General features: G+C 38.0%; 1 protein-coding gene across 14 annotated transcripts in view; it reads right to left on the bottom strand.

The window, feature by feature from the left end:
- Positions 1–19719, bottom strand: part of KDM6A (lysine demethylase 6A) — a 200495-nt gene that overhangs the window by 87697 nt on the left and 93079 nt on the right. For all 14 annotated transcript variants that reach the window (XM_058535698.1, XM_058535699.1, XM_058535700.1 and 11 more), the window contains exons 5-6: positions 9903–9961; positions 487–607 (exon numbers count right to left, since the gene is read on the bottom strand). In XM_058535698.1, coding sequence (XP_058391681.1) covers positions 487–607; positions 9903–9961 — 180 coding nt within the window. The remainder of the gene's footprint in view (positions 1–486; positions 608–9902; positions 9962–19719) is intronic.

Raw genomic sequence — 19719 nt, 5'->3', positions numbered from 1 at the left:
TCAGAGAACACATTTTTTAATAATTTAGATATGAGACTGTGCCCTGCTGGTAGAGGTGGACAAAATTTTAGTGAGACCCATGCAAATAAATGGTCAATGATTCAGTCACAGATACAGCATCATTAAGCAGCTGCTTCTGACCTCTATGGTGCCCAATCACTTTTAGTGGAGTGATTTAGATGTCTAAACTGAGACTGAAACCTTCACCCTTTCCTGATGACAGATCTCAATTAAAACTCAAAAAAAAAAAGTTTCATGGTGTAATTAGTTATCTACGTCTTGGTATCATAACTACTTTGTACCCTGAAACCCAACCTGATGTATCTTCTAGCTCATAGCTGATAAACAGTTCTTTCACTTAAATTTTCTTTTGAAGCGCCAACATAAATTCCAACATTTCTCAATGCTCTAATATTTAACAACAGCCCCCCCCCCAAAAAACACAAAAATGAAACATTGTATCTTAAAAAAAACCCAACAACCTACCTTTAAACTAGACTCATAGTCTGTGTTCACTTTGAACATAAGCCCAAGTCGTAAATGAATTTCCTTGGCTCGACAAAAGCTGGGATCAACATAAAGCACCTCCTGAAATGCTTTAATTGCCCTGAAAGAATATAGACATGAGATATCTTAACTTTTTAACACTTGCATGAATTCTTGCTTGGTAGCACAGTAAAACTTCTGTTTTATGCAATACTGTTTTGAAGGAAATGCCAGTTTTATAAAAATGATGTGAATAAATAGTTTAAAAAAAAAAGACTGGGAAGGGGAACCTGGGTCTTTTATATAATTGAATGTGTGTAATCTCATTTAATATAAAAGGAGAAAAGAAAGATCAGCTGAATTTATTCTCAATTATTCAAATAATATTTTTATAGCTTAATAAAATTATCAATGTAAATAACTGATTTCATTGTTTCTGGAATTTCCTAGGGGGGAGAGGGGTGGGGCAGATAGGATGGTTTTGATTTTAAGGGAGGAGAGATTAATCCTGTTTCTAGTGTACTCCATAAAAATAAGTTCTCTTTCTAAAACTTTATATTTTTATCTTTCAGATTTAGGTTTACAATCCATCTGCACCTTATTTTTTTTTATACGGTGTGAGGTAGAAGTCAGTTTTCATTTTTTTCCATATAGATATCCAAAGGTCTCTGCATCATTTGTAGAAAAGACTATTCTTACCATAGCTCTGTAGTGCCACTTTGTCCTAAATCAAATGTCCTATTCGTGTGGGTCTGTTTCTGGGTTCTCTACTATATGTCGCTTTCCATTGGTCTATCAGTCTATTTTTGCCCCAAATTCACATTTTATCTTTAATAAAAGGTCTCAATTATTAGGAGAACAAATACAAGGGTGAGGAAGGGACATTTTTCACTGAATACATTTTTATATCACTTAATTTGATCATGTGAATGTACTACCTACTCAAAAATGAATTATTAAAATTTTGAAAATTACAATATCAGACATAACAGTATGCTAGGCATCATTTTAAATCTCTCTACATGATTTAAGTGTTATCCCAAGTACTAGCTAATATACTCTTTGCAAAGCTTTTTATCAACTATTCTCTGCCTCTACTTATCTTAAAGGTGGCTGGCTATTCAGAATCTTAAGACGATTCCAAAACAAAAGCCAATCTTTTATAGAAAAAGTTCAAACTATCATACCACAAAATAGAGTACAACAATACTCCCTATGTCTTTAAGTTAATTTTGATTCATGCATTATCTATTTCCCAAAAAAACTGTGTGTGGTTATCTACATGTTTATTATAAAATTAAGGGTTATAAAAGGTAATGTTTATTGTGAGGGGCAGGGGCAATAGGTCTGGCATCAGATATCTTTACACCTGGTTAAATACTTTTTTCCTTAAGAGGAGCTCAGCATCTCTGTGTGAGATGGCTTTTTAAATGGGTGGGGTGCTGACTGTAGTAGATAGGCAGGAGAGGGGAGTCAAAGGCCTGCAAAGAAGGAATTGGTGTAAATTACCATTCTCATTCAAAGGCAGCTTCCTATTTCTCTCAATCAGACTTCAAGATACTCATCTGCATACTGCTAAGAGGTTCTCTTTGTACTTTTCTCAAACCTTTGTAATAGGAAGAGGTGCAGCTTCAGCCTCTATATTCTCTTGGTCATATCTAGTGCTACCACTTTCTAATAGAACAGGCAATTGTGTAGGCAATTTTAGGGGCCCAGGGGGTGGGGGCAAGGGTAGGAGAGGATACAACAAGCACATGGCGGGGTGCGGGGCACACAGAAAGGGTTAGGAAGGGAACTGTAGCAATAAATGATGCCAATAAAACCATATGATGCCAACTAGGAAAGGGTATGCAGAGGGGCTTTTGGAAGCTTCTGGGCTGATAGCAACTTTTTCTTTCTTGACCCAAGTGATGGTTAATAATGTTTATTTTATAAATAACAAGTTAAGATGTGTATACTTATGTTAATGCATTTTTCTCTAAGTATATTGTATTTTGTAATAGTAAAAATTGAGGGCAATGCTTCATAAAGTCCTAATTAACCTTACCTTATGATATGGGTCAGAAAACTCTCTTACAGAATGGGTCAGAACTAAGCAATGTCCACATGTGCCAATAAAAAACCCAGGAAGGCCTGAGTCAAAGACATGAAAGAAAAAGGAGGGCGGTGGAAGACAGCAAAGAAAAGAAGGAATAAAGAAGAAAAGAAGTTAGGAAAGAACAATGGTCTAAGGAAGGGTGTGTGAGAAAGGGAGGGAGAACACAGAGCATCAACAACCCCTCGGGAGAAATATTTCCTACTCTGTCTCAGTTTCTATTTCCAGCCTTTTCCCTAAGCCTACTATTCATAGATGTATTTTACTCCATAGGTGCCTTTAATATAGACATCTTACCCACTTAGTTCACAATGTCACACGAGTGCAAAGAAACATAGGTTCATTTTAACAAGTTCTCTATGTATGTAAACTCACCGGAAATAAAAAACAAAACAATTAACCTAAAAGCAACAACACATGTTCCAACACACTATTCTGGGCCACACACTATGTTTACTCTTTAAGGGCTATAAAAAGTGCCCATGAGGGGGCCAGCCCCATGGCCTAGTGGTTAAGTTCGGCACGCTCCACTTTGGCGGCCCGGGATTCGGTTCCTGGGGGTGGACCTACACCACTGGTTGGTGGCCATGCTGTGGCAGTGACCCACATACAAAACAGAGGGAGACCAGCACAGATGTTAACTCAGGGCCCATCTTCCTCAAGCAAAAAGAGGAGGATTGGCAACAGATATTAGCCTAGGGCAAATCTTCCTCAACAACAACAACAAGAAGTGCCCATGACAAGGTGTGGCCAATACATATCTAATCATCAAGTTCTCCACGTTGTTTCAAAGTGTCCCTCAAATTCAAGACCTTACATACCCAATCTTCAATATCTTATTACTAGATTACTGAAACAGACTCCTTAAGGACTTCCCTTGCTCTGCTGTGGCTTGCCTATGTTTACCCAAACATGTGGCTCCTGTGACTGCTTATTAAGCATGATACTCTAAGTCAAATCTCCATGTAGCATTTAAGCAGTGAGCATTAAGCATGTGAGCAGTATCTATCCAATTCCGTTCCCAGTTATGCCCTAATATTGCTCCTCCTCAGCTGTGAACTGGCTTATCTCAGGAATATCTTTAAGCAAATACTGGCCCCTTTGGCTTCACTGCTTCTCCTCACACGGTCTCCTGACCTGGAAAATTTTCATTCTTCTGCATCACCCTAAATCCACTATTACTACCTTCAAGACTCACCACCCAAACTCAACACCAACTATTTTTGCTCAGTGTTAACTAGTAGTTAGGCCCACTCTATAATCAAATCATTTTAATCTCTACCTGTTAGTGTCCTATCTCCAGTTTTTCCAAGTAGTCTATTCCTTGAGGTCTGCATTTCTCTTTTATTTTTAATTTTCTAAATAATACAGTAAAATGTTTAAGTTTAACAGATGCTTACTGATGCCATCACTTTTATAGTTAGCTGACTGGACTTCTTGTGTGTGTGTGGGGCGGGAGGGGCCCGCAAGGCAAGCTCCAGAGTCTCTTTACTGATCAGTTCCCCTCATCTAACTAAATATATCTAAGCTCATTTTCTTCTCTAAACTTTTACCATTCTCTCTCTCCTGTGTGCTTCTTCAGTTTCTTCCAACCCTGGGAGAAAAAAGGAAAGGGGGGGGGTGTGGAGAGTGAGTGACAGAGTGCGAGAGAGAGAGAGAGAGAGAGAGGGAGGGAGGGAGGGAGGGTGTGTGTGTGTGTGTGTGTGTGTGTGTGTGTTGGGAGGGGGAGAGTGTGTGGAGAAAATAGGTACTACTCAAACTACATTCTAATTTTGGTCTTCGTTTTACCACATTCATATCTCACCAAGCTGCATGTAGCCAGAACACAATCTCTGCAGCACAAGCTAGACTAAAACACCAACACATACAACCTCTGCTGACCTTGGTATTCTGATTGACAGAGAATTTCAGAACATGAGAAACGGCTAGCCAAAACTATAAAATGCTTTTATGATACAATGCCTGGAATGGTTTACAGTTTACAAATATTAAAGCATATTCTCTACTAAACATGCTGTGCATGAGTATCATTGGCATTTTTTTCTTAAAACCTAAAAAATGTTTTTTTCTATCACCAAAATTATTTCTATAGATTTTCAGTTTAAAAATTTTTTGCATTTAATGTTTGCCATTGTTAATTTAAAAAATGAAATGATAGGGGCCGGCCCCGTGGCTTAGCGGTTAAGTGCTCGCGCTCCGCTACTGGCGGCCCGGGGTTCAGATCCCGGGCGTGCACTGACGCACCACTTCTCCGGCCATGCTGAGGCCACGTCCCACATACAGCAACTAGAAGGATGTGCAACTATGACATACAACTATCTACTGGGGCTTTGGGGAAAAAAAGGAGGAGGATTGGCAATAGATGTTAGCTCAGAGCCAGTCTTCCTCAGCAAAAAAAAGAGAGGAGGATTAGCATGGATGTTAGCTCAGGGCTGATCTTCCTCGCAAAAAAAAAGAAATGATAGAAAGCTAAAATCTTAATAGTATTACCTAAGAAAAACACATGTGCTGAATATATTTTAAAACAATGGTCATTTTTAACAATATTTCTAGAAAGTCATTTTAAAAAAGTCTCCTTTAGAACTTTACCAAACTATAGTAAAAATAAAGATATTATCTAAACATCCCTAGCACAATTTCAGTACACTTGGAAAAAGACATAATAAAACTTTAAGTTATCTGAGGCTAATAAAGCTGAGTCTGAAGATATCTGAAGTGATAAAAGAACTAATTTCATACAATTTCATACTAATAACAGGGAGAATATTCTAGCTCTAAATCAGTAATAACATATACACACACAACAGATATATACTTCTACACATACACACCAGGAAATTTAAAGGTTCCTCTTAAATGAGACAATAGAAAGATCTGATGAAGTAATCAAAGAGACAGGGGTAAGATAAGATTTTTAAAGGTGGAGATCGAAGGAAAAGGCAGACCAAACAGAGTAAATGGCACAAACAAAGTTACACAGGTAAAAAATGCTCAAGACGTTTTCAGGGAAATGTTAATACAGTATGACTGACACAGAGAATATATTTAGGGGAGCAGTAAGGCTAGAAGAATCATTTGAGGTTGAAGGAGAGAGGAGCTTAAATGTGAGGCTAAGTTAGAAATATCATACACTTGGTTATTCACATTGACATTTGCTAATATATTACCTCCTGGCTCTTTGGCGCTCTCTCTAGCCAGTCTTCATTTCATCACTCTAGAGAGTGGGATACTTTTTTCCCTATCCTATTACAAGTTTTATGTTTTTACTCATAATTTCCCCGCAGCTTAATTAGTCCAAACCCTACCAAATTCTCTCTAGCAATCTATGTGTCACTGGTAAGCACAACTCTACCAAAACTGCCTTAGTTATCTGCTAGTTTTTTCAAAACAGAAGTGTACATAATAAACTCAACACATTAACATGAACTGTTTTATTTTAATGGAACTATACTTAAATTAAACTTCTGATCTAAGAGCATTAGTTTGTATTAAAATAGCTCAAAAATAGCTATTAAGTTTTTGCCATACTCCATGCTAGACCAGCCTCAGGAACAATGGTATCACAACTCCATTAGGTTTATGTTTGCACCCAAAGCAGTGACTATACAGGAGAGCAGAGATTCCTACACCCCTAAGAACACTTTTGATTCCTGCTAGGGAAATGAATCCTCAAAAAACTTCACTTGTAATATGTTAATATTTCAGTCATTTTGAACTCACCTCCACCTCATTCCCCAATCCTTTTTGACGTCAACAAAACAATAATCACTACATTTCCTTACTAGGCCTTTCAATTAGATTTGGGAGGTTAATTTCCAAACTCATATTCCTCTAGCACAGAATTACGTGTCTCTTAGATTTGCCACCATAAGACCATTCTGATATTGATCAATGGGAATACAAAAGGTTATAGGCTACAGAGACAGGACTGATAATGATTTTCAGGGAGATATATTTAGAAATACGGCTACAAGTTGTAATAATTTATTATTGTATGTATTTCAGTTCCTCTCACCCAAGCTTATAGGTTTCTTACTATAAAGGCAAGAAGAAGCTCAGTTCAAGGTAACCTTAGCAATTTGCCACCTTAATAAACAAGAACAAGCGAAGGCATGGGCGTGCATTCACGCATGTGTAAAGGAATGGCTTTACAGAGACTGGTTCTAGCTCTTTGCTGCACGTGTTTTACTTTGTGCTTCTATGTCTTCGTTTTGCCTTCTGAACATTTTTTTTTTTTTTTTTTTTTTGGTGAGGTATATTAGCCCTGAGCTAACATCCAGTGCCAATCCTCCTCTTTTTGCTGAGGGCGATTGGCCCTGGGCTAACATCCATGCCCATCTTCCTCTACTTTATGTGGGACGTCGCCACAGCATGGCTTGACAAGCGGTGTGTCGGTCTGCGCCCGGGATCCAAACCTATGAACCCCGGGCCAAGTGGAGCGCGCGCACTTAAACCGCTACGCCACAGGGCCGGCCCCTGGACATCTTTTTTTAAGTTTCGTCCCAGATAACTGAGTAAGGTAATAGTAAAACTGAATAATCATGCACAGTCCAATGAGGATGTTAGCAGTTGCTCTACTACTTTCTGACATAGTCTCCTCTAAGAAGAGGTTGCAACTGAAACTGGAAAAACTGACCAAATAACTGAGCTACAAGCTAACCAATAAAAACAACTCCAAAAGAAAAATTTCTCTTAATAATATATTGTCATCGTTGCCAACCCCAACACACGTTGGTCGCACACATTATTACCAATACCTAATCTAATCAAATGACAACAGACACCATTATCAAATATCAAATTTTACTTAAATTATAAATGTACCAAAGATAGAACATTCTGAGACAACCTAGGCAGATTCTTAGAGCTGACATACAAAAAAAGGCACACCACACTCTTCTCTAGAAATGTTTTTTTCAACAAATCCCAAAGAATTTGGTGTGAAATAAAAAAAAGAAAAATGCCTGATCCCAGCGATTAATACTACCTATAAAAAAAAACAAATAAAACACAAATACAGTTTTAACCTATGGAAGTTCCTATCAGTTAAGGCTGTACTCTAAAACTCTCACCAAGCACCTACTCCATGCTTTCTAATTTTGTGGCTGTTCAAGAAATAGCAAGGTAAGTTAAAGCAAAAGTTGGGGCACAGAATTTGTAAAAGAACATTTGACCAGCAAGAGAGAAAACACACAGCCAGGATGGATTCAGACAGGGTGTGAGATATATCACTTTAGGAAGCAGCTAGAGTTGAAACTCAAGACATGAGAAAATGGTAGTGACCGGGAGAGGATCGACAGATCAGAGGGCACTTATTAATTCAGACATTGCATTGTCCTTACATCATTCAGTTTCATTTCTTAGGTCAACTGAAGGATACAGAAATCATATGTAGATAAGGAATCAAATGATACAATTTTCCACAGCTACAAGCCCCCTAACTTGACATGATCACATAATTATTAAAGAAACCCAATTCTGAACTGATGATGGCTTCACCTCACTACTGATTTTATGTTTGTATCTTCAATCTACAGGGAGCTCACAAGTTATCAAACAGGTAGATGAAAACAGGCTGGTGTGAGGTTTACACGTCCATTCCTAACCCGTAGAGTTCCCTGCCTTTGGTTTCACCTAAATTATTTCTGGCTGGCCATAAAGATTGTACCAATGTGCCCAGGAGAACAATTACAAATACTGATTAAAAAATAACCAGCTGTCAATCTTCAAACTTGGGAACAGAGCATAATAGGAAAAAAATATTAGATTGGGGAATCTGAGCATAAGCTTGCTTCTGCCACTAATTAAACAGTTAACATAATTCTGAGTTACACATACACATACACACACACTCCTTGCTTTCTTCATCTACAAAATTAAGGGAAAAAACTAAGTTATCTGTAAAACCACTTCTGGTTCTAAAAGTTTAGAAGTGTAAATTCTATGAATAGTATCTTCAAGAAAACTGGGAGATTTTAAAACAGTCCTAATCTATTCTTGGTTTTACATTGATACACTGGACATGAAGTCAGGAGGCTTAAGCTTAGGACTGCTCTACAGCAATGGATAATTTACAAAGAAAATGAGTGATCTGAATAATTATAATACTCTACATACACACATATTCTCTAACAATGCAGTGTTTCCATAGATGATCAAAACCCAACAAGACCAAAAGCAAAGACAGAAGAAAAAGCATAAAAGGAAAAGTCATCCATGTCTAAAGTTTCATCTTTAGGGAAACCATATCAAATCACTGCCAATGCATATTTAAAAGCTCTGTAAACAAATACTCAGGGTGCCCAACACATATATGACAGGGTTATAACCTTTGGCCAAAACCTTCCTGTGAACTCGCACAGCACTCACTCAGCTTAAAGTTATGGAGAATAGAAGAGACTCGGACAAAGTGAATAGGCTTCAAACAAAAAATGTTTACATAGGGCTTTACAGTTTACAAAATGTACATTATCTCATTTGATCATCTAAACCGTGTAAAGTAGAAAAGGCAAGTGATTGCAATGTACTTTAAAAAAAGCACACACACACACGAAAGAGAAAACAGACCTAGGGAGTTTATTTAACTCAAGATCAAACTAAGTGGCAGGACTGAGACCAGAATACCAATCTTCCAACTCAAATTCTATGTTTTTTCCATTGGAGAATGCTATTGTTTTGTCTGGTAAACAGAAAAACAACAATGGCACTAGGCCATAACAACAGGGCCCTATACTTTACAGTTCATAAAATCTCATATATTACTATCATATTTAATCTCTGACTCTGAAGGTGGTACCATTATTCCTATTTTATAAAATAGAGTCATCTGGTGCCTAGTTATTGGAAACTGGAAAGCACTGGCGCGCGCACGCGCGTGTGTATGTATTTGTTGGGGGGTGGGAGAGGTGGAGCAGTCCATCTTGTCTAGAAGTCTTAAAAGGTAAAAATACTGGTCGGTCATCACAGATCATTTACTCACAAACCTTGAGATTTGAGAGCATAGTCATTCCCCAGTTCAAATAACCTAGGGATCACCAGTCCATAATGAGTAACTCAGAAATTCCAGAAGCTTTCTAATCTAAGCCTTCTTTAATCAGAATCTTATACCAAATTCTTTTAGAAACACATACAACTCTAATAATCTAAAGTGGGTCAATATCTCTGAAAGAACAATCTAATCATTTCAAGAGATTATTGAAAAAAATGGAGGCTTAGTGACATTAAAATATTTTGTATTTATTTCATACAAAGTATTAAACAAAAACAAAAAATTAGCCACATACTGAAAATAACTGGAGTTATTAGTTTTATGTCAACTTACCACTGAAATGCATTATAATGGAAGTAGACCAAACCAAGACCATATAAAAAGGCAGCATTCTGTAAAGAAAGGGAAAAAGAGACTTTTAGGAAAAACATTTATGTCTAATGCATATGATGTTATTAATATAAAATATAGTATCCAAGATGTTTTAAGTTATTACAATTGTCTTGTGTTATAATATATTTACAACATATTTTTAAAACACCAAATTAACAATGATGAGTGAGCAGATGGCACAGAATCCAATCAACTTGGAGAGATTCTCCGGTTTCTTTTTAATCAAACCTGCCCTGAAACAAAAAAATTTGTCAGCAGAATTCTATGGGCAAATCTAAAATAAAAATCTATTATTCAAGGATAAGAAAATACTTGGACTATGCTATCCTATTCTCTCTTGCTTACATCTGTATTTTTTCTCTGGTTCTTTCTGTTTCTTGAACTAGATTTAATTTTATGTTCAATGTTGTCAGGAAGGTAGTTAGAATTCAAAGGAAATACACAATATAAACCTAGAACAAATTTTAGTATTTAAAAGAAAAATAATCACATGCTAGAATGACACCTAGCCATTTACACTTTGGGCTTTAAACCTCAGTGATTCCTTTTGTAGTTCAAAACAGAAAGATGCTTATCCAGACTCATTCTCACCTCTGGCCTCCAAATAGGAACTAGCTAGCTACTCCCTTTTTTCAAAAACAGCAGACATTTGAGTACCTACTATGTGTTTTATCAATAAACAAGCAAATCTGTTTTAGTAAAGCTTTCCTTTTAAAAAAAAGTAAAGCTTTCACACTGATCCTTAAAAATTTCTCCAAACCTATATTCCAAAACTTGAAAATCTTCAACTCTTACTAAAATGCTTCTTACCACACTGTCTTAGGTTGCATTTCCCCAGAAGCACACTCCGAAACAAAACGTTTTAGTACAAGTAGTTTATTTGGGAAGCTACCCTAGGAAACACCAGTAAAGGAATGGAGAAGTGACGCAGGGAAGGGAAGAAAGCCAATAAAGGGTGCAGTATGGCTGGTTATGCAGCTCTGGGAAAGTGGGACCCAGTCCTGCTGGGGATCTCTAGTAAACAGTGAGGAACATTCCTCAGAGTCATCTTGCCCTAGGTGTAAGGGAACTAGAGTACTTAGAGTACCTATCCCACAACTGCTGTCAGTCACTGGTCGCAGAAAAAGAATGTGATGTTTAAAGCCCAAAGTGTAAACAGCTAGGTGACTTTTTGGCATGCAATTATTTTTTAATACTAAAATTTGTTCTAGGATTATATTGTGCATTTCCTTTGAATTCTAAGTACCTTTCTGAAAACAACTGTTTTTAAGTACACCTTAAAATGTAATCAATATGAAAATTTAATTTCATTAAATCCTCGTTACTCTCAATTTTCCAAATGAGAAAATTACACGCTACAGGGGTATTCACAAATGTGAGATTCACAAAGGTCTCAGACAACATCTATTTCAAAAGTTCATATTTAAAAAATTTTTTAAATTTAGGTGAAACTGGTTTTAACCAGGATCATTCATTTACCACCCCACTCCCGACCACCTGAAATAAGCTGAGCATTTACTAGGGACAATATTCAAGGACTGAACAAACCAAACTGACTAAAATATACTTCCCCTGCTCTCAAGAAGTATGCAACCTACTGTGTGTAGGGGATAGGGGGTGGGGAGAATAGGGATATTCAGAATGCATGAGTAGCTGATTCAGAGTCATGAAGTATTCTACCCAGAAAGTCTAGATTTGAAAGACAACTGTTTTCTTAGGTAGGGGAGATGGAAGGGAAGGGAGTATGGTTGAAAAACAACAGACAACATCTTTCACCAATTTAGGTTAATTGCCCAGAGTCGGTGGTGTGGGGTGTGGTGGAAAAATGAGTTTACCGAGGGGCATTTCTGCTTTCAAGACACACCCTGCATTCTCCCAGCTTCCTTACTTTGTTCATAGTTCATCTTCCCCCTCTAGGAAATCTTATCCCCATCCCTGCCACCGTATAAATCCTATCATTATTCAAGATTCATTTTAGATGCCATCTTCCCACGAAGCTCTACTGCTTCTCTCACCTCAAACCAGAGGTAATCTTTCCAACCTCTAAATTTGGCCTTAGCATGATATCTCTATCATATGACATTATTACGTAATATTAAGAACTTAATATTATGCAAAATGCTAATATCATTTCTTTTAAAAGGTTCTAACAACTCTATTAGGTGGTAGTGGGCTTCATTTACAGAATGAAGAAGTGAAGATCAGAGAGATTAATCAACGTACTCAAAGAGACAGGTACTAAGTAGCAGACACAGGAAGTGAATCTAGGTCGGTCTCCACAGAGCTCACTCTTAACTACTATATCATTGTTATCTGTGTATTGACTAAACTCCATCCCATCAGACAAAAATCCCACAAAGGCAGGAGTGCTAATCATCTGTGTATCCCCTGTTATCACTTAGCACAGTGCCTTCCATGTAGCAGATGCCCTAAGGTTTAGTAAATTGAATCACCCTAGTATTTAAGCTCAGTTCCCTGGGTGACACAGAATTAGTATGGTGCCTATTAGAGGCATGGTGCCTATTAACCAGGAGCCTATAAATCTCAGCAAGGAGTTTAAGTCTCATTTTTCCATAACAGTGAACAATGTAATTCATTTATTGAGCACCTATTACAAGTCATAGCAGAGTTATCGTCACTGGGAAGACGATAGTGAACAAAACAGATAAAAATCCCTATCTTCAATGAATTTACAATCTAATGACAAAAGATTATGAAATTAGTGCATAATAATATATTCCAAGCTACAACCATTTAAGAGTTAATGAAGTATAATAAGGACCAGAAAAAGAGGTAGTACTTGAATACTATATCTCAAGGATGGCTAGGAAAAGAGACGGAAAAACAAGCCATCTCAGCCAGAGGTTCTAAACCACACATCTTTGGAAATAATGACCTGGGGATGTGAATGACTATATGCTCCTGAAATAGATGCTCTGAATAAATTCCCTCCCAATGTACAATCTCACCAAAAATGCCAACAGCATCCCCAATGAGAAACATGGGTCTATGTAAAAGGATGACCAGAGCAAAGGCACTTATTGTCTGTGATTGCTTACAGCTCCAACAGTAGAGTCAAGTAGTTGCAACAGAGAGACTATCTGGCTTACGAAGCCTAAAATATTTACTATCTGACCTAGACTGTATTACAGTACCCATCACAAACCCAAATAAGAAATTAGAACTTTATGAGATTACTAACAATATATATTTAAGACTCTCAGGGGCCGGCCCGTGGCTTAGCAGTTAAGTGCGCGCGCTCCACTACCGGCGGCTCAGGTTTGGATCCCCGGTGCGCACCGACACACCGCTTCTCTGGCCATGCTAAGGCCGCGTCCCACATATAGCAACTAGAAGGATGTGCAACTATGACACACAACTATCTTCTGGGGCTTTGGGGAGAAAAAGGGAAAAAAAGGAGGAGGATTGGCAATAGATGTTAGCTCAGGGCTGGTATTCCTCACACACACACAAAAAAAGACTCTTATACTACATCTACAGTAAAGTTATCGTCAAGGATGTGGTTCATTAAGTTAGCAGTTCACCAATATCCGAGTCCATAGTGGTGTTTTCACTGATCCCCAACACAGCTATTAGCGAAACTCCTGAATGCCCTATGGTCCATAATCAGAGCTCTAGACTGTACAACCCCAGATGTGAGATGGGAGCACTCTGCAGTGCTCTGGAGTTGAGACACCCCAAGCTTTATTCTTTCCAACTGTTTCTCAGCTTCCCTCAGTTTCCCCAGACTATTTCCGAATTGAAGAAAAGGGCATTGAGCATTCTGCTTCCATTTTCATGAACATACCTATATAAAAGTGGATTGGAAAAAAAGAGTAATAACTAAATTATACAAAAACAGTGAGCCTTAGAACAACACAGATGAAATAAGAAGTTGGCAACCTCATATTAGATCCTCTGCCAAATTTTCTTAAATCTATCTATGAAATCCCATGGAAGGCACTGTTAGCTGACCAACACCCTTTTCTCCTGGCTACTTTCAGTGAGAAAAAGTTGACAGTGTAACACAATTCTAGCCAGTGAGACAAGCCTATACCACCGGGTTTCTAGGAAAGCTTTTGCTTTCTTTGCATAATGCTTCCTTTCCTCTTCTTCCTCCTTCTGTTAGTATGTTATGGTCACCAGAGTGACGAAGCGATTAATAGCCCACCAAAGTGGTATGAAAACTACTTTAAACTGAAAACATCTTAACAATCAGCAGCCACAGAAATAAGCATTATCTAAACTTAAGCAGAGCATCCTGAAAATACAGCTACATAAGACTCCCCTCCAAGGGAATTTACTGACTGGGAAAATACCCTTAACACTGGGAAGTGTGAATTCAGCTGCCCGTCAGCATCAAAAAGTCCAATAGAACCTTCTCTACCTTCCCAATGAAGCCCTGACCCCCTCCCCACTCCATTTTGTTAAGTTCAATAGAACCTTCCCTACTTTCCCAATGAAGCCCTAAACCCCCTCCCTGTTTTGTTAGGTTTATATGTAAACCTTTATCTCTGGCTATTGAGTGAGTTACTCATTACTAAGCAACTCCAGCATGTATGTGTAAACAAACTTTGTCCTTTCTCCTGTTAATCTACTGTCAGTTAATTTGCAGGACCCCAACCAAGGGACCCAAGTTGCAAGAGGAAAAAGTATCTCCTCTCAACAGTGACAAGTAGCAACTCTGTGTAAAAATCAGACTGGGCAGAGACCAGAATGGTAGTCATGGACATAGCATGACTTTAAAAGAAAACATGCTTTAATGACAGCAGTACAGTGCCAGTAAGTTTAAGATCAGAACACTGCCCACTCTCTCACATCCCTTGAGGCCAACGCTATTTTTTATTTAGGATGGTTTGGGTTTTCTGAGGAAAGTTTAGACCTAGTATCCTACAAGCATGCAGCAGTAAGCAGCAACATTAAAAAGGCAGCTGTTACCCAAAGGGAGGGTGAGACTAACAAAAGAGAATACTAGTAAAAGTAATATTCAAGCTTCTAAAAACTTTTATTAGACAAGATCAAAGCCAAAGGTAGTCATTCTGGGCAACTAACTGCATTCTAAATGATGAGATGATCAAGATATTGATATAATGTTGCCAATCTTTGGGTAGAATAGCAATTTGATTGTAGCACCACCAAGCATCCCATACTCTAGTAATCACCTTTGAAGACAATCATTTTTATGCAGAGATATCATTAAGAAATAAAATCAAGCCAAACTACTAGAAAAATATCAAATTTCTTCATCTTATTCTTCTATTCCGAAGCTCCAGGAATGAATTTCCAAATGCCTTCTGATTACCTTCACCTGTTGCATATACTACAAATACCTGAAACTCTATGAATCTTGCATTTAACAGGAGAGTCTGATGCTCCGACGGTACTGAAGATTTTAGATAGTAGTAATCTCACCAGTTAACCAAGCCAAAAAGTAGTCCTATTTTTCTTTTCTCACCCTCCTCCCCACCAATAAACCACATTCATTCTATTCACAAAGTTCATTTTACAATCCAAAAGCCTGTGAATCTATCCCCTCTCTCCGTTCCTACTGTCCTTTCTCTAGGTAATTTAGGATCTCAACTTTGTCTACCTGGCCTGTTTCACTAACTCATCTCCCAAATTCTAACCTCCTCTTCCATGTTCCCGCTTTCAATCTACCTTCCATCACTGTCAACAAGCTTTCAAAATCTCAAACGTGACACTTTCTATTTTAAACTCCTCTGAAGAGTCCCTACAACCTAGCCTGACTTGAAGGATCTTCATTTTATGACTCTTGCTCAATTTTCCCAATCGCATAGCCACCACTTCAATCAGGACAAATAACATGCCCATCTATAAAAAAAAAAATACGCTCTTACACATTTCTGTGATTTTAAACATGTTTGCTTCCTCTGCTCAAAAAGCCAATGCCATCTTTCCTTCAACTCACTTCTCAATCTGGCAAATTCCTACCCATCCTTTGACACATCACTCACCTCTTTCTTCCAGAAGTATTACCTGACACACTCCCCAGCCCAAAGAGAGTCAGGTTTTCTGATACATGTGTCCAAACTAATATCCATGTCTATTACAGATATGCTGTTTATCTCCTCCACTAAAACATGAGTCTCTAAAATGGTAGAGATAGAACCCAAGTCGTCTTTTGATCCCTATGGCAAAGTAACCAGCATATATAAGTTATTTAGGAAAGGTTTGCTGCTAAATAAATCAATCTCTTACAGCCTTAAATAACCTGATACACATTTTTCATCAAAGAGTTTAATATTTTGTTGATTCAATTTATACTGAATTACTTTCTTAATACAGTCTCAACTACCTTTTGGACACTTAGAAGGGTTTTCCTAGTTATAAAAATATAGCAAAAGAGGTTGCAAAAACTCATATCCATCAGGCCCAAAGTTATAGCACTAGAGCAGAAGTTCTGCTTCCAAACCCTATGCGTATTATTGCATAGTGATCATGAAATCAGGCTGTAGGGGCCATCAGACTTGGGTTAGAATTCCAGCATTGTCACTTACTTAACACTCAGGAAAGAAGTTAACTGAGTCTCAATTTCGTAGGGTTGCTTTGAGGAATTAAATGAGATAATACATGTAAAATACTTAAAATCCTACCTGGCACAGGGGATTTTTGTGAAAAGTAAAAGAGACAATGTATCTAACGCCACCAAGAAAATTAGCTAGCACACGGTAACTGCTCAATGGATATAGCATGATACATAAAAATTTTTGATAAGCGTAACACGTTGTTAAAAAATTACACATTAAAAATAAGAGAACTTAGGGGCCGGCCCGGTGGCGTAGTGGTTAAGTTCGCACACTCTGCTTCAGCGGCTCAGTGTTCACTGGTTCAAATCCCAGGCACAGACCTACACACCGTTCATCAAGCCATGCTGTGGCGGTGACCCACATACAAAATAGAGGAAGACTGGCACAGATGTTAGCTCAGGGCTAATCCTCCTCAAGCAAAAAAAACAAGAAGATTGGCAATGGATGTTAGCTCAGGGCCAATCTTCCTCACCAAAAAAAAAAAAAAAGAGAGAGAGAGAGCAAGAACTTAGAAATAAAAGAGAGTTATAGACAAGACTACTCAAAACCTATGCAACATTATAACCAGAAGATTTCAAAAACAGTAACTGGTACCTGGAGATCACCTGAACCACTCAAGCAGAAAGCTCAGCATGGTGACAGGGTGCCATGGTCGATATTAAAAATGAACAAAAAACAATGAAGGTGGAATGCCAGGAACCCTTTAATTAGAGCAGAGCTGGCAGACGCTGAGACAATGAAAATAGCTGCGAGTTGCACAAGACTGGGGAAGTGCCTTTTTGAGGAGGAGCTCTGGATGCAGGTACTCATGTTTAATTTTCTTAAAATCTAGACTACAGGACTCCTGCTGCCAGTGCAGCAGCCAAGCTGAGAGCTTTTCCCTTTCCTATTGAAGTTTATAATTATATTCCCATTATCTAGAAAAAGATTTTACTGAGACAATAAGACTTTCATGTCATAAAGATATAATTCTCTTATTTACCAATAATATAAGTTAATTTGTATTACTAATACAGTCTATTCTGCAACAACATGTGTAACTTCTCTTACTGTTTTCTATCCTATTATCATGATCAGACAAAAGAAAGACATTTCTCAGCCTCCCTTGCAGCTAGGAGTGGTCATATTATTAAATTCTTGCCAGTGAGATATGTATGAAGGGATGTGTACAATCTCATGATTCCCTTAAAGGAAAGGGTTGTTGCCCTCTGCTTCCTCTTCCTCTGACCAGCTCCTTGGAATGTAGAACCAGCTCCAAGGCATCAGATAAAGACAACTTAAGACAGGAAAAATATAGACCAAATTCAATTATGAACAAAGATGCCAAGATACTACACGTTAGCAATTCCAATCCAGAAATATCTAACAATGATAATCTTAGTTTGCCATTTACAAAAAAAGAAGAAATTAAAAGTAATCACACTTAATGGTAAAACATTTAAAACATTCCCTTTAAGATAGGAAACAAGACAAATGCACTACACTCATGTGTCATAAGCAACGGGGCGTATGTTCTGAGAAACACATCATTAGGTGATTTCATCATTTTGCTAATGTGGGAGATCAAAATTGGCTACCCTGAAATATATCTCTTTACCTTGATTATTTTCTCTGACGGACATTTGACCTCCCCCAGACTGCCTAAAGAATTTAATATAGAAGGCCTGTTTCAGGAAGGAGTTACTATTCCTATGATGGCTGTAATATAATATAATATAGATGTTGCGATAGGAAAGGCACCAACAAGCCCATCTTATCAAAAATTCTGTCTCTCCCAGGCCACATTCTCTAGGTGGCCCTGCAAAGAGTTGCCAGACAAACATTTACATTTATAAGGGAAATCTCCATTTGTAAAGGTATCTCCCTCTCTGTGCTGGGGGGAAGGGGGGAAGGGGAGATGGCCTCTCTAGAAACTTATCAGTGTGGAGGATGAGGCCTTAAATCTGCATACCCTTGATTACTGTGATTTCTGTCTCCCTCCCCACCACCAACATCCTCCTTTGTCTTTAGCTGAAGATAGTATTTAAGATGAGAATCTCTGCCATTTTGTCAAGAAACTCAGTTTCCCCTGTTTCTCCCATGTATACATGTTATTAAACTTGGTATTATTTTCTCGTGCTAACCTGTCTTTTTAATTATTTGGCCAGCCATGAGAAACTTAAGGGAAAGGGCAGAGGGGGATTCTCCCTCTTCCCCGACACTAACATCATAGCATGTACTTACACGAACCTAGATGGTATAGCCTACTACACACCTAGGCTATATGGTACTTATCTTATGGGACCACTGTTGCATATGCGGTCCATCGATGAGGGAAATATTGTTATGCAACTCATGACTGTACACCACCTCTTTCAATCAATACAGTGCTGGCATCCTAGTTACCACAATGGCAGTAGAAAAGACCACAAAAATTGGAGAAGAAACAAAATTATCATTAATTACAAAGGTAGGATAGTCTACATGGAAAATCCAAAGTAACATAGTCAAATTAGCCGAGTTAGTAAAAGTCAGTGAGTTTGCTTGATAAATTTAAATTAACATATAAAAGTCAACTGCAGTTCTATATAGCAGCAAAGAGGAAAAAAAAATTAAAATCACATTTATAATAGCAATAAAACTGTAAGATGTAAAATATATTATTTTATAATATGAAAAGGAACTTTATGAAAAAATTATAAATCTTTATTGAAAAAGACAGTAGTCTCTTTACAATGATGGTTTTTTTGTTTGGTATTTTTTTAATGTACAAAGTCAATGCAATTCCAATCAATCCCGGGAAGTCATTGTGTTTTATTTATTTAATTTTATGGCTCTGATTTCCAGCACTACAGAATTTGACTAAATATTGAAACAAATCTAAGACTCCAGATCTGTGCTAACTGTTGTAAATCCATTTACCATCTATCTAGCCCTTGCCTTCTTTTCCCCATTTTGAGGTCTATACCCCCAACAATTACCCCAGGCTCTAAAACAGGGGTCCATAAACTATGGTCAGTCAAATTTTTTCTTTAAGGCTCAGGAGCGGGCCGGCCCTGTGGCTTAGCGGTTAAGTGCGTGCGCTCTGCTGCTGGCGGCCTGGGTTCGGATCCAGGGCGTGCACCGACGCACTGCTTCTCTGGCCATGCTGAGGCCGCGTCCCACATACAGCAACTAGAAGGATGTGCAACTATGACATACAACTATCTACTGGGGCTTTGGGGGGAAAA

Source organism: Diceros bicornis, chromosome X, assembly GCF_020826845.1.
Source record: "Diceros bicornis minor isolate mBicDic1 chromosome X, mDicBic1.mat.cur, whole genome shotgun sequence".
Lineage (NCBI taxonomy): Eukaryota > Metazoa > Chordata > Mammalia > Perissodactyla > Rhinocerotidae > Diceros > Diceros bicornis.
The sequence above is the reverse complement of the archived record's forward strand: the minus strand, read 5'-3'. Positions and strand labels throughout refer to the sequence as shown.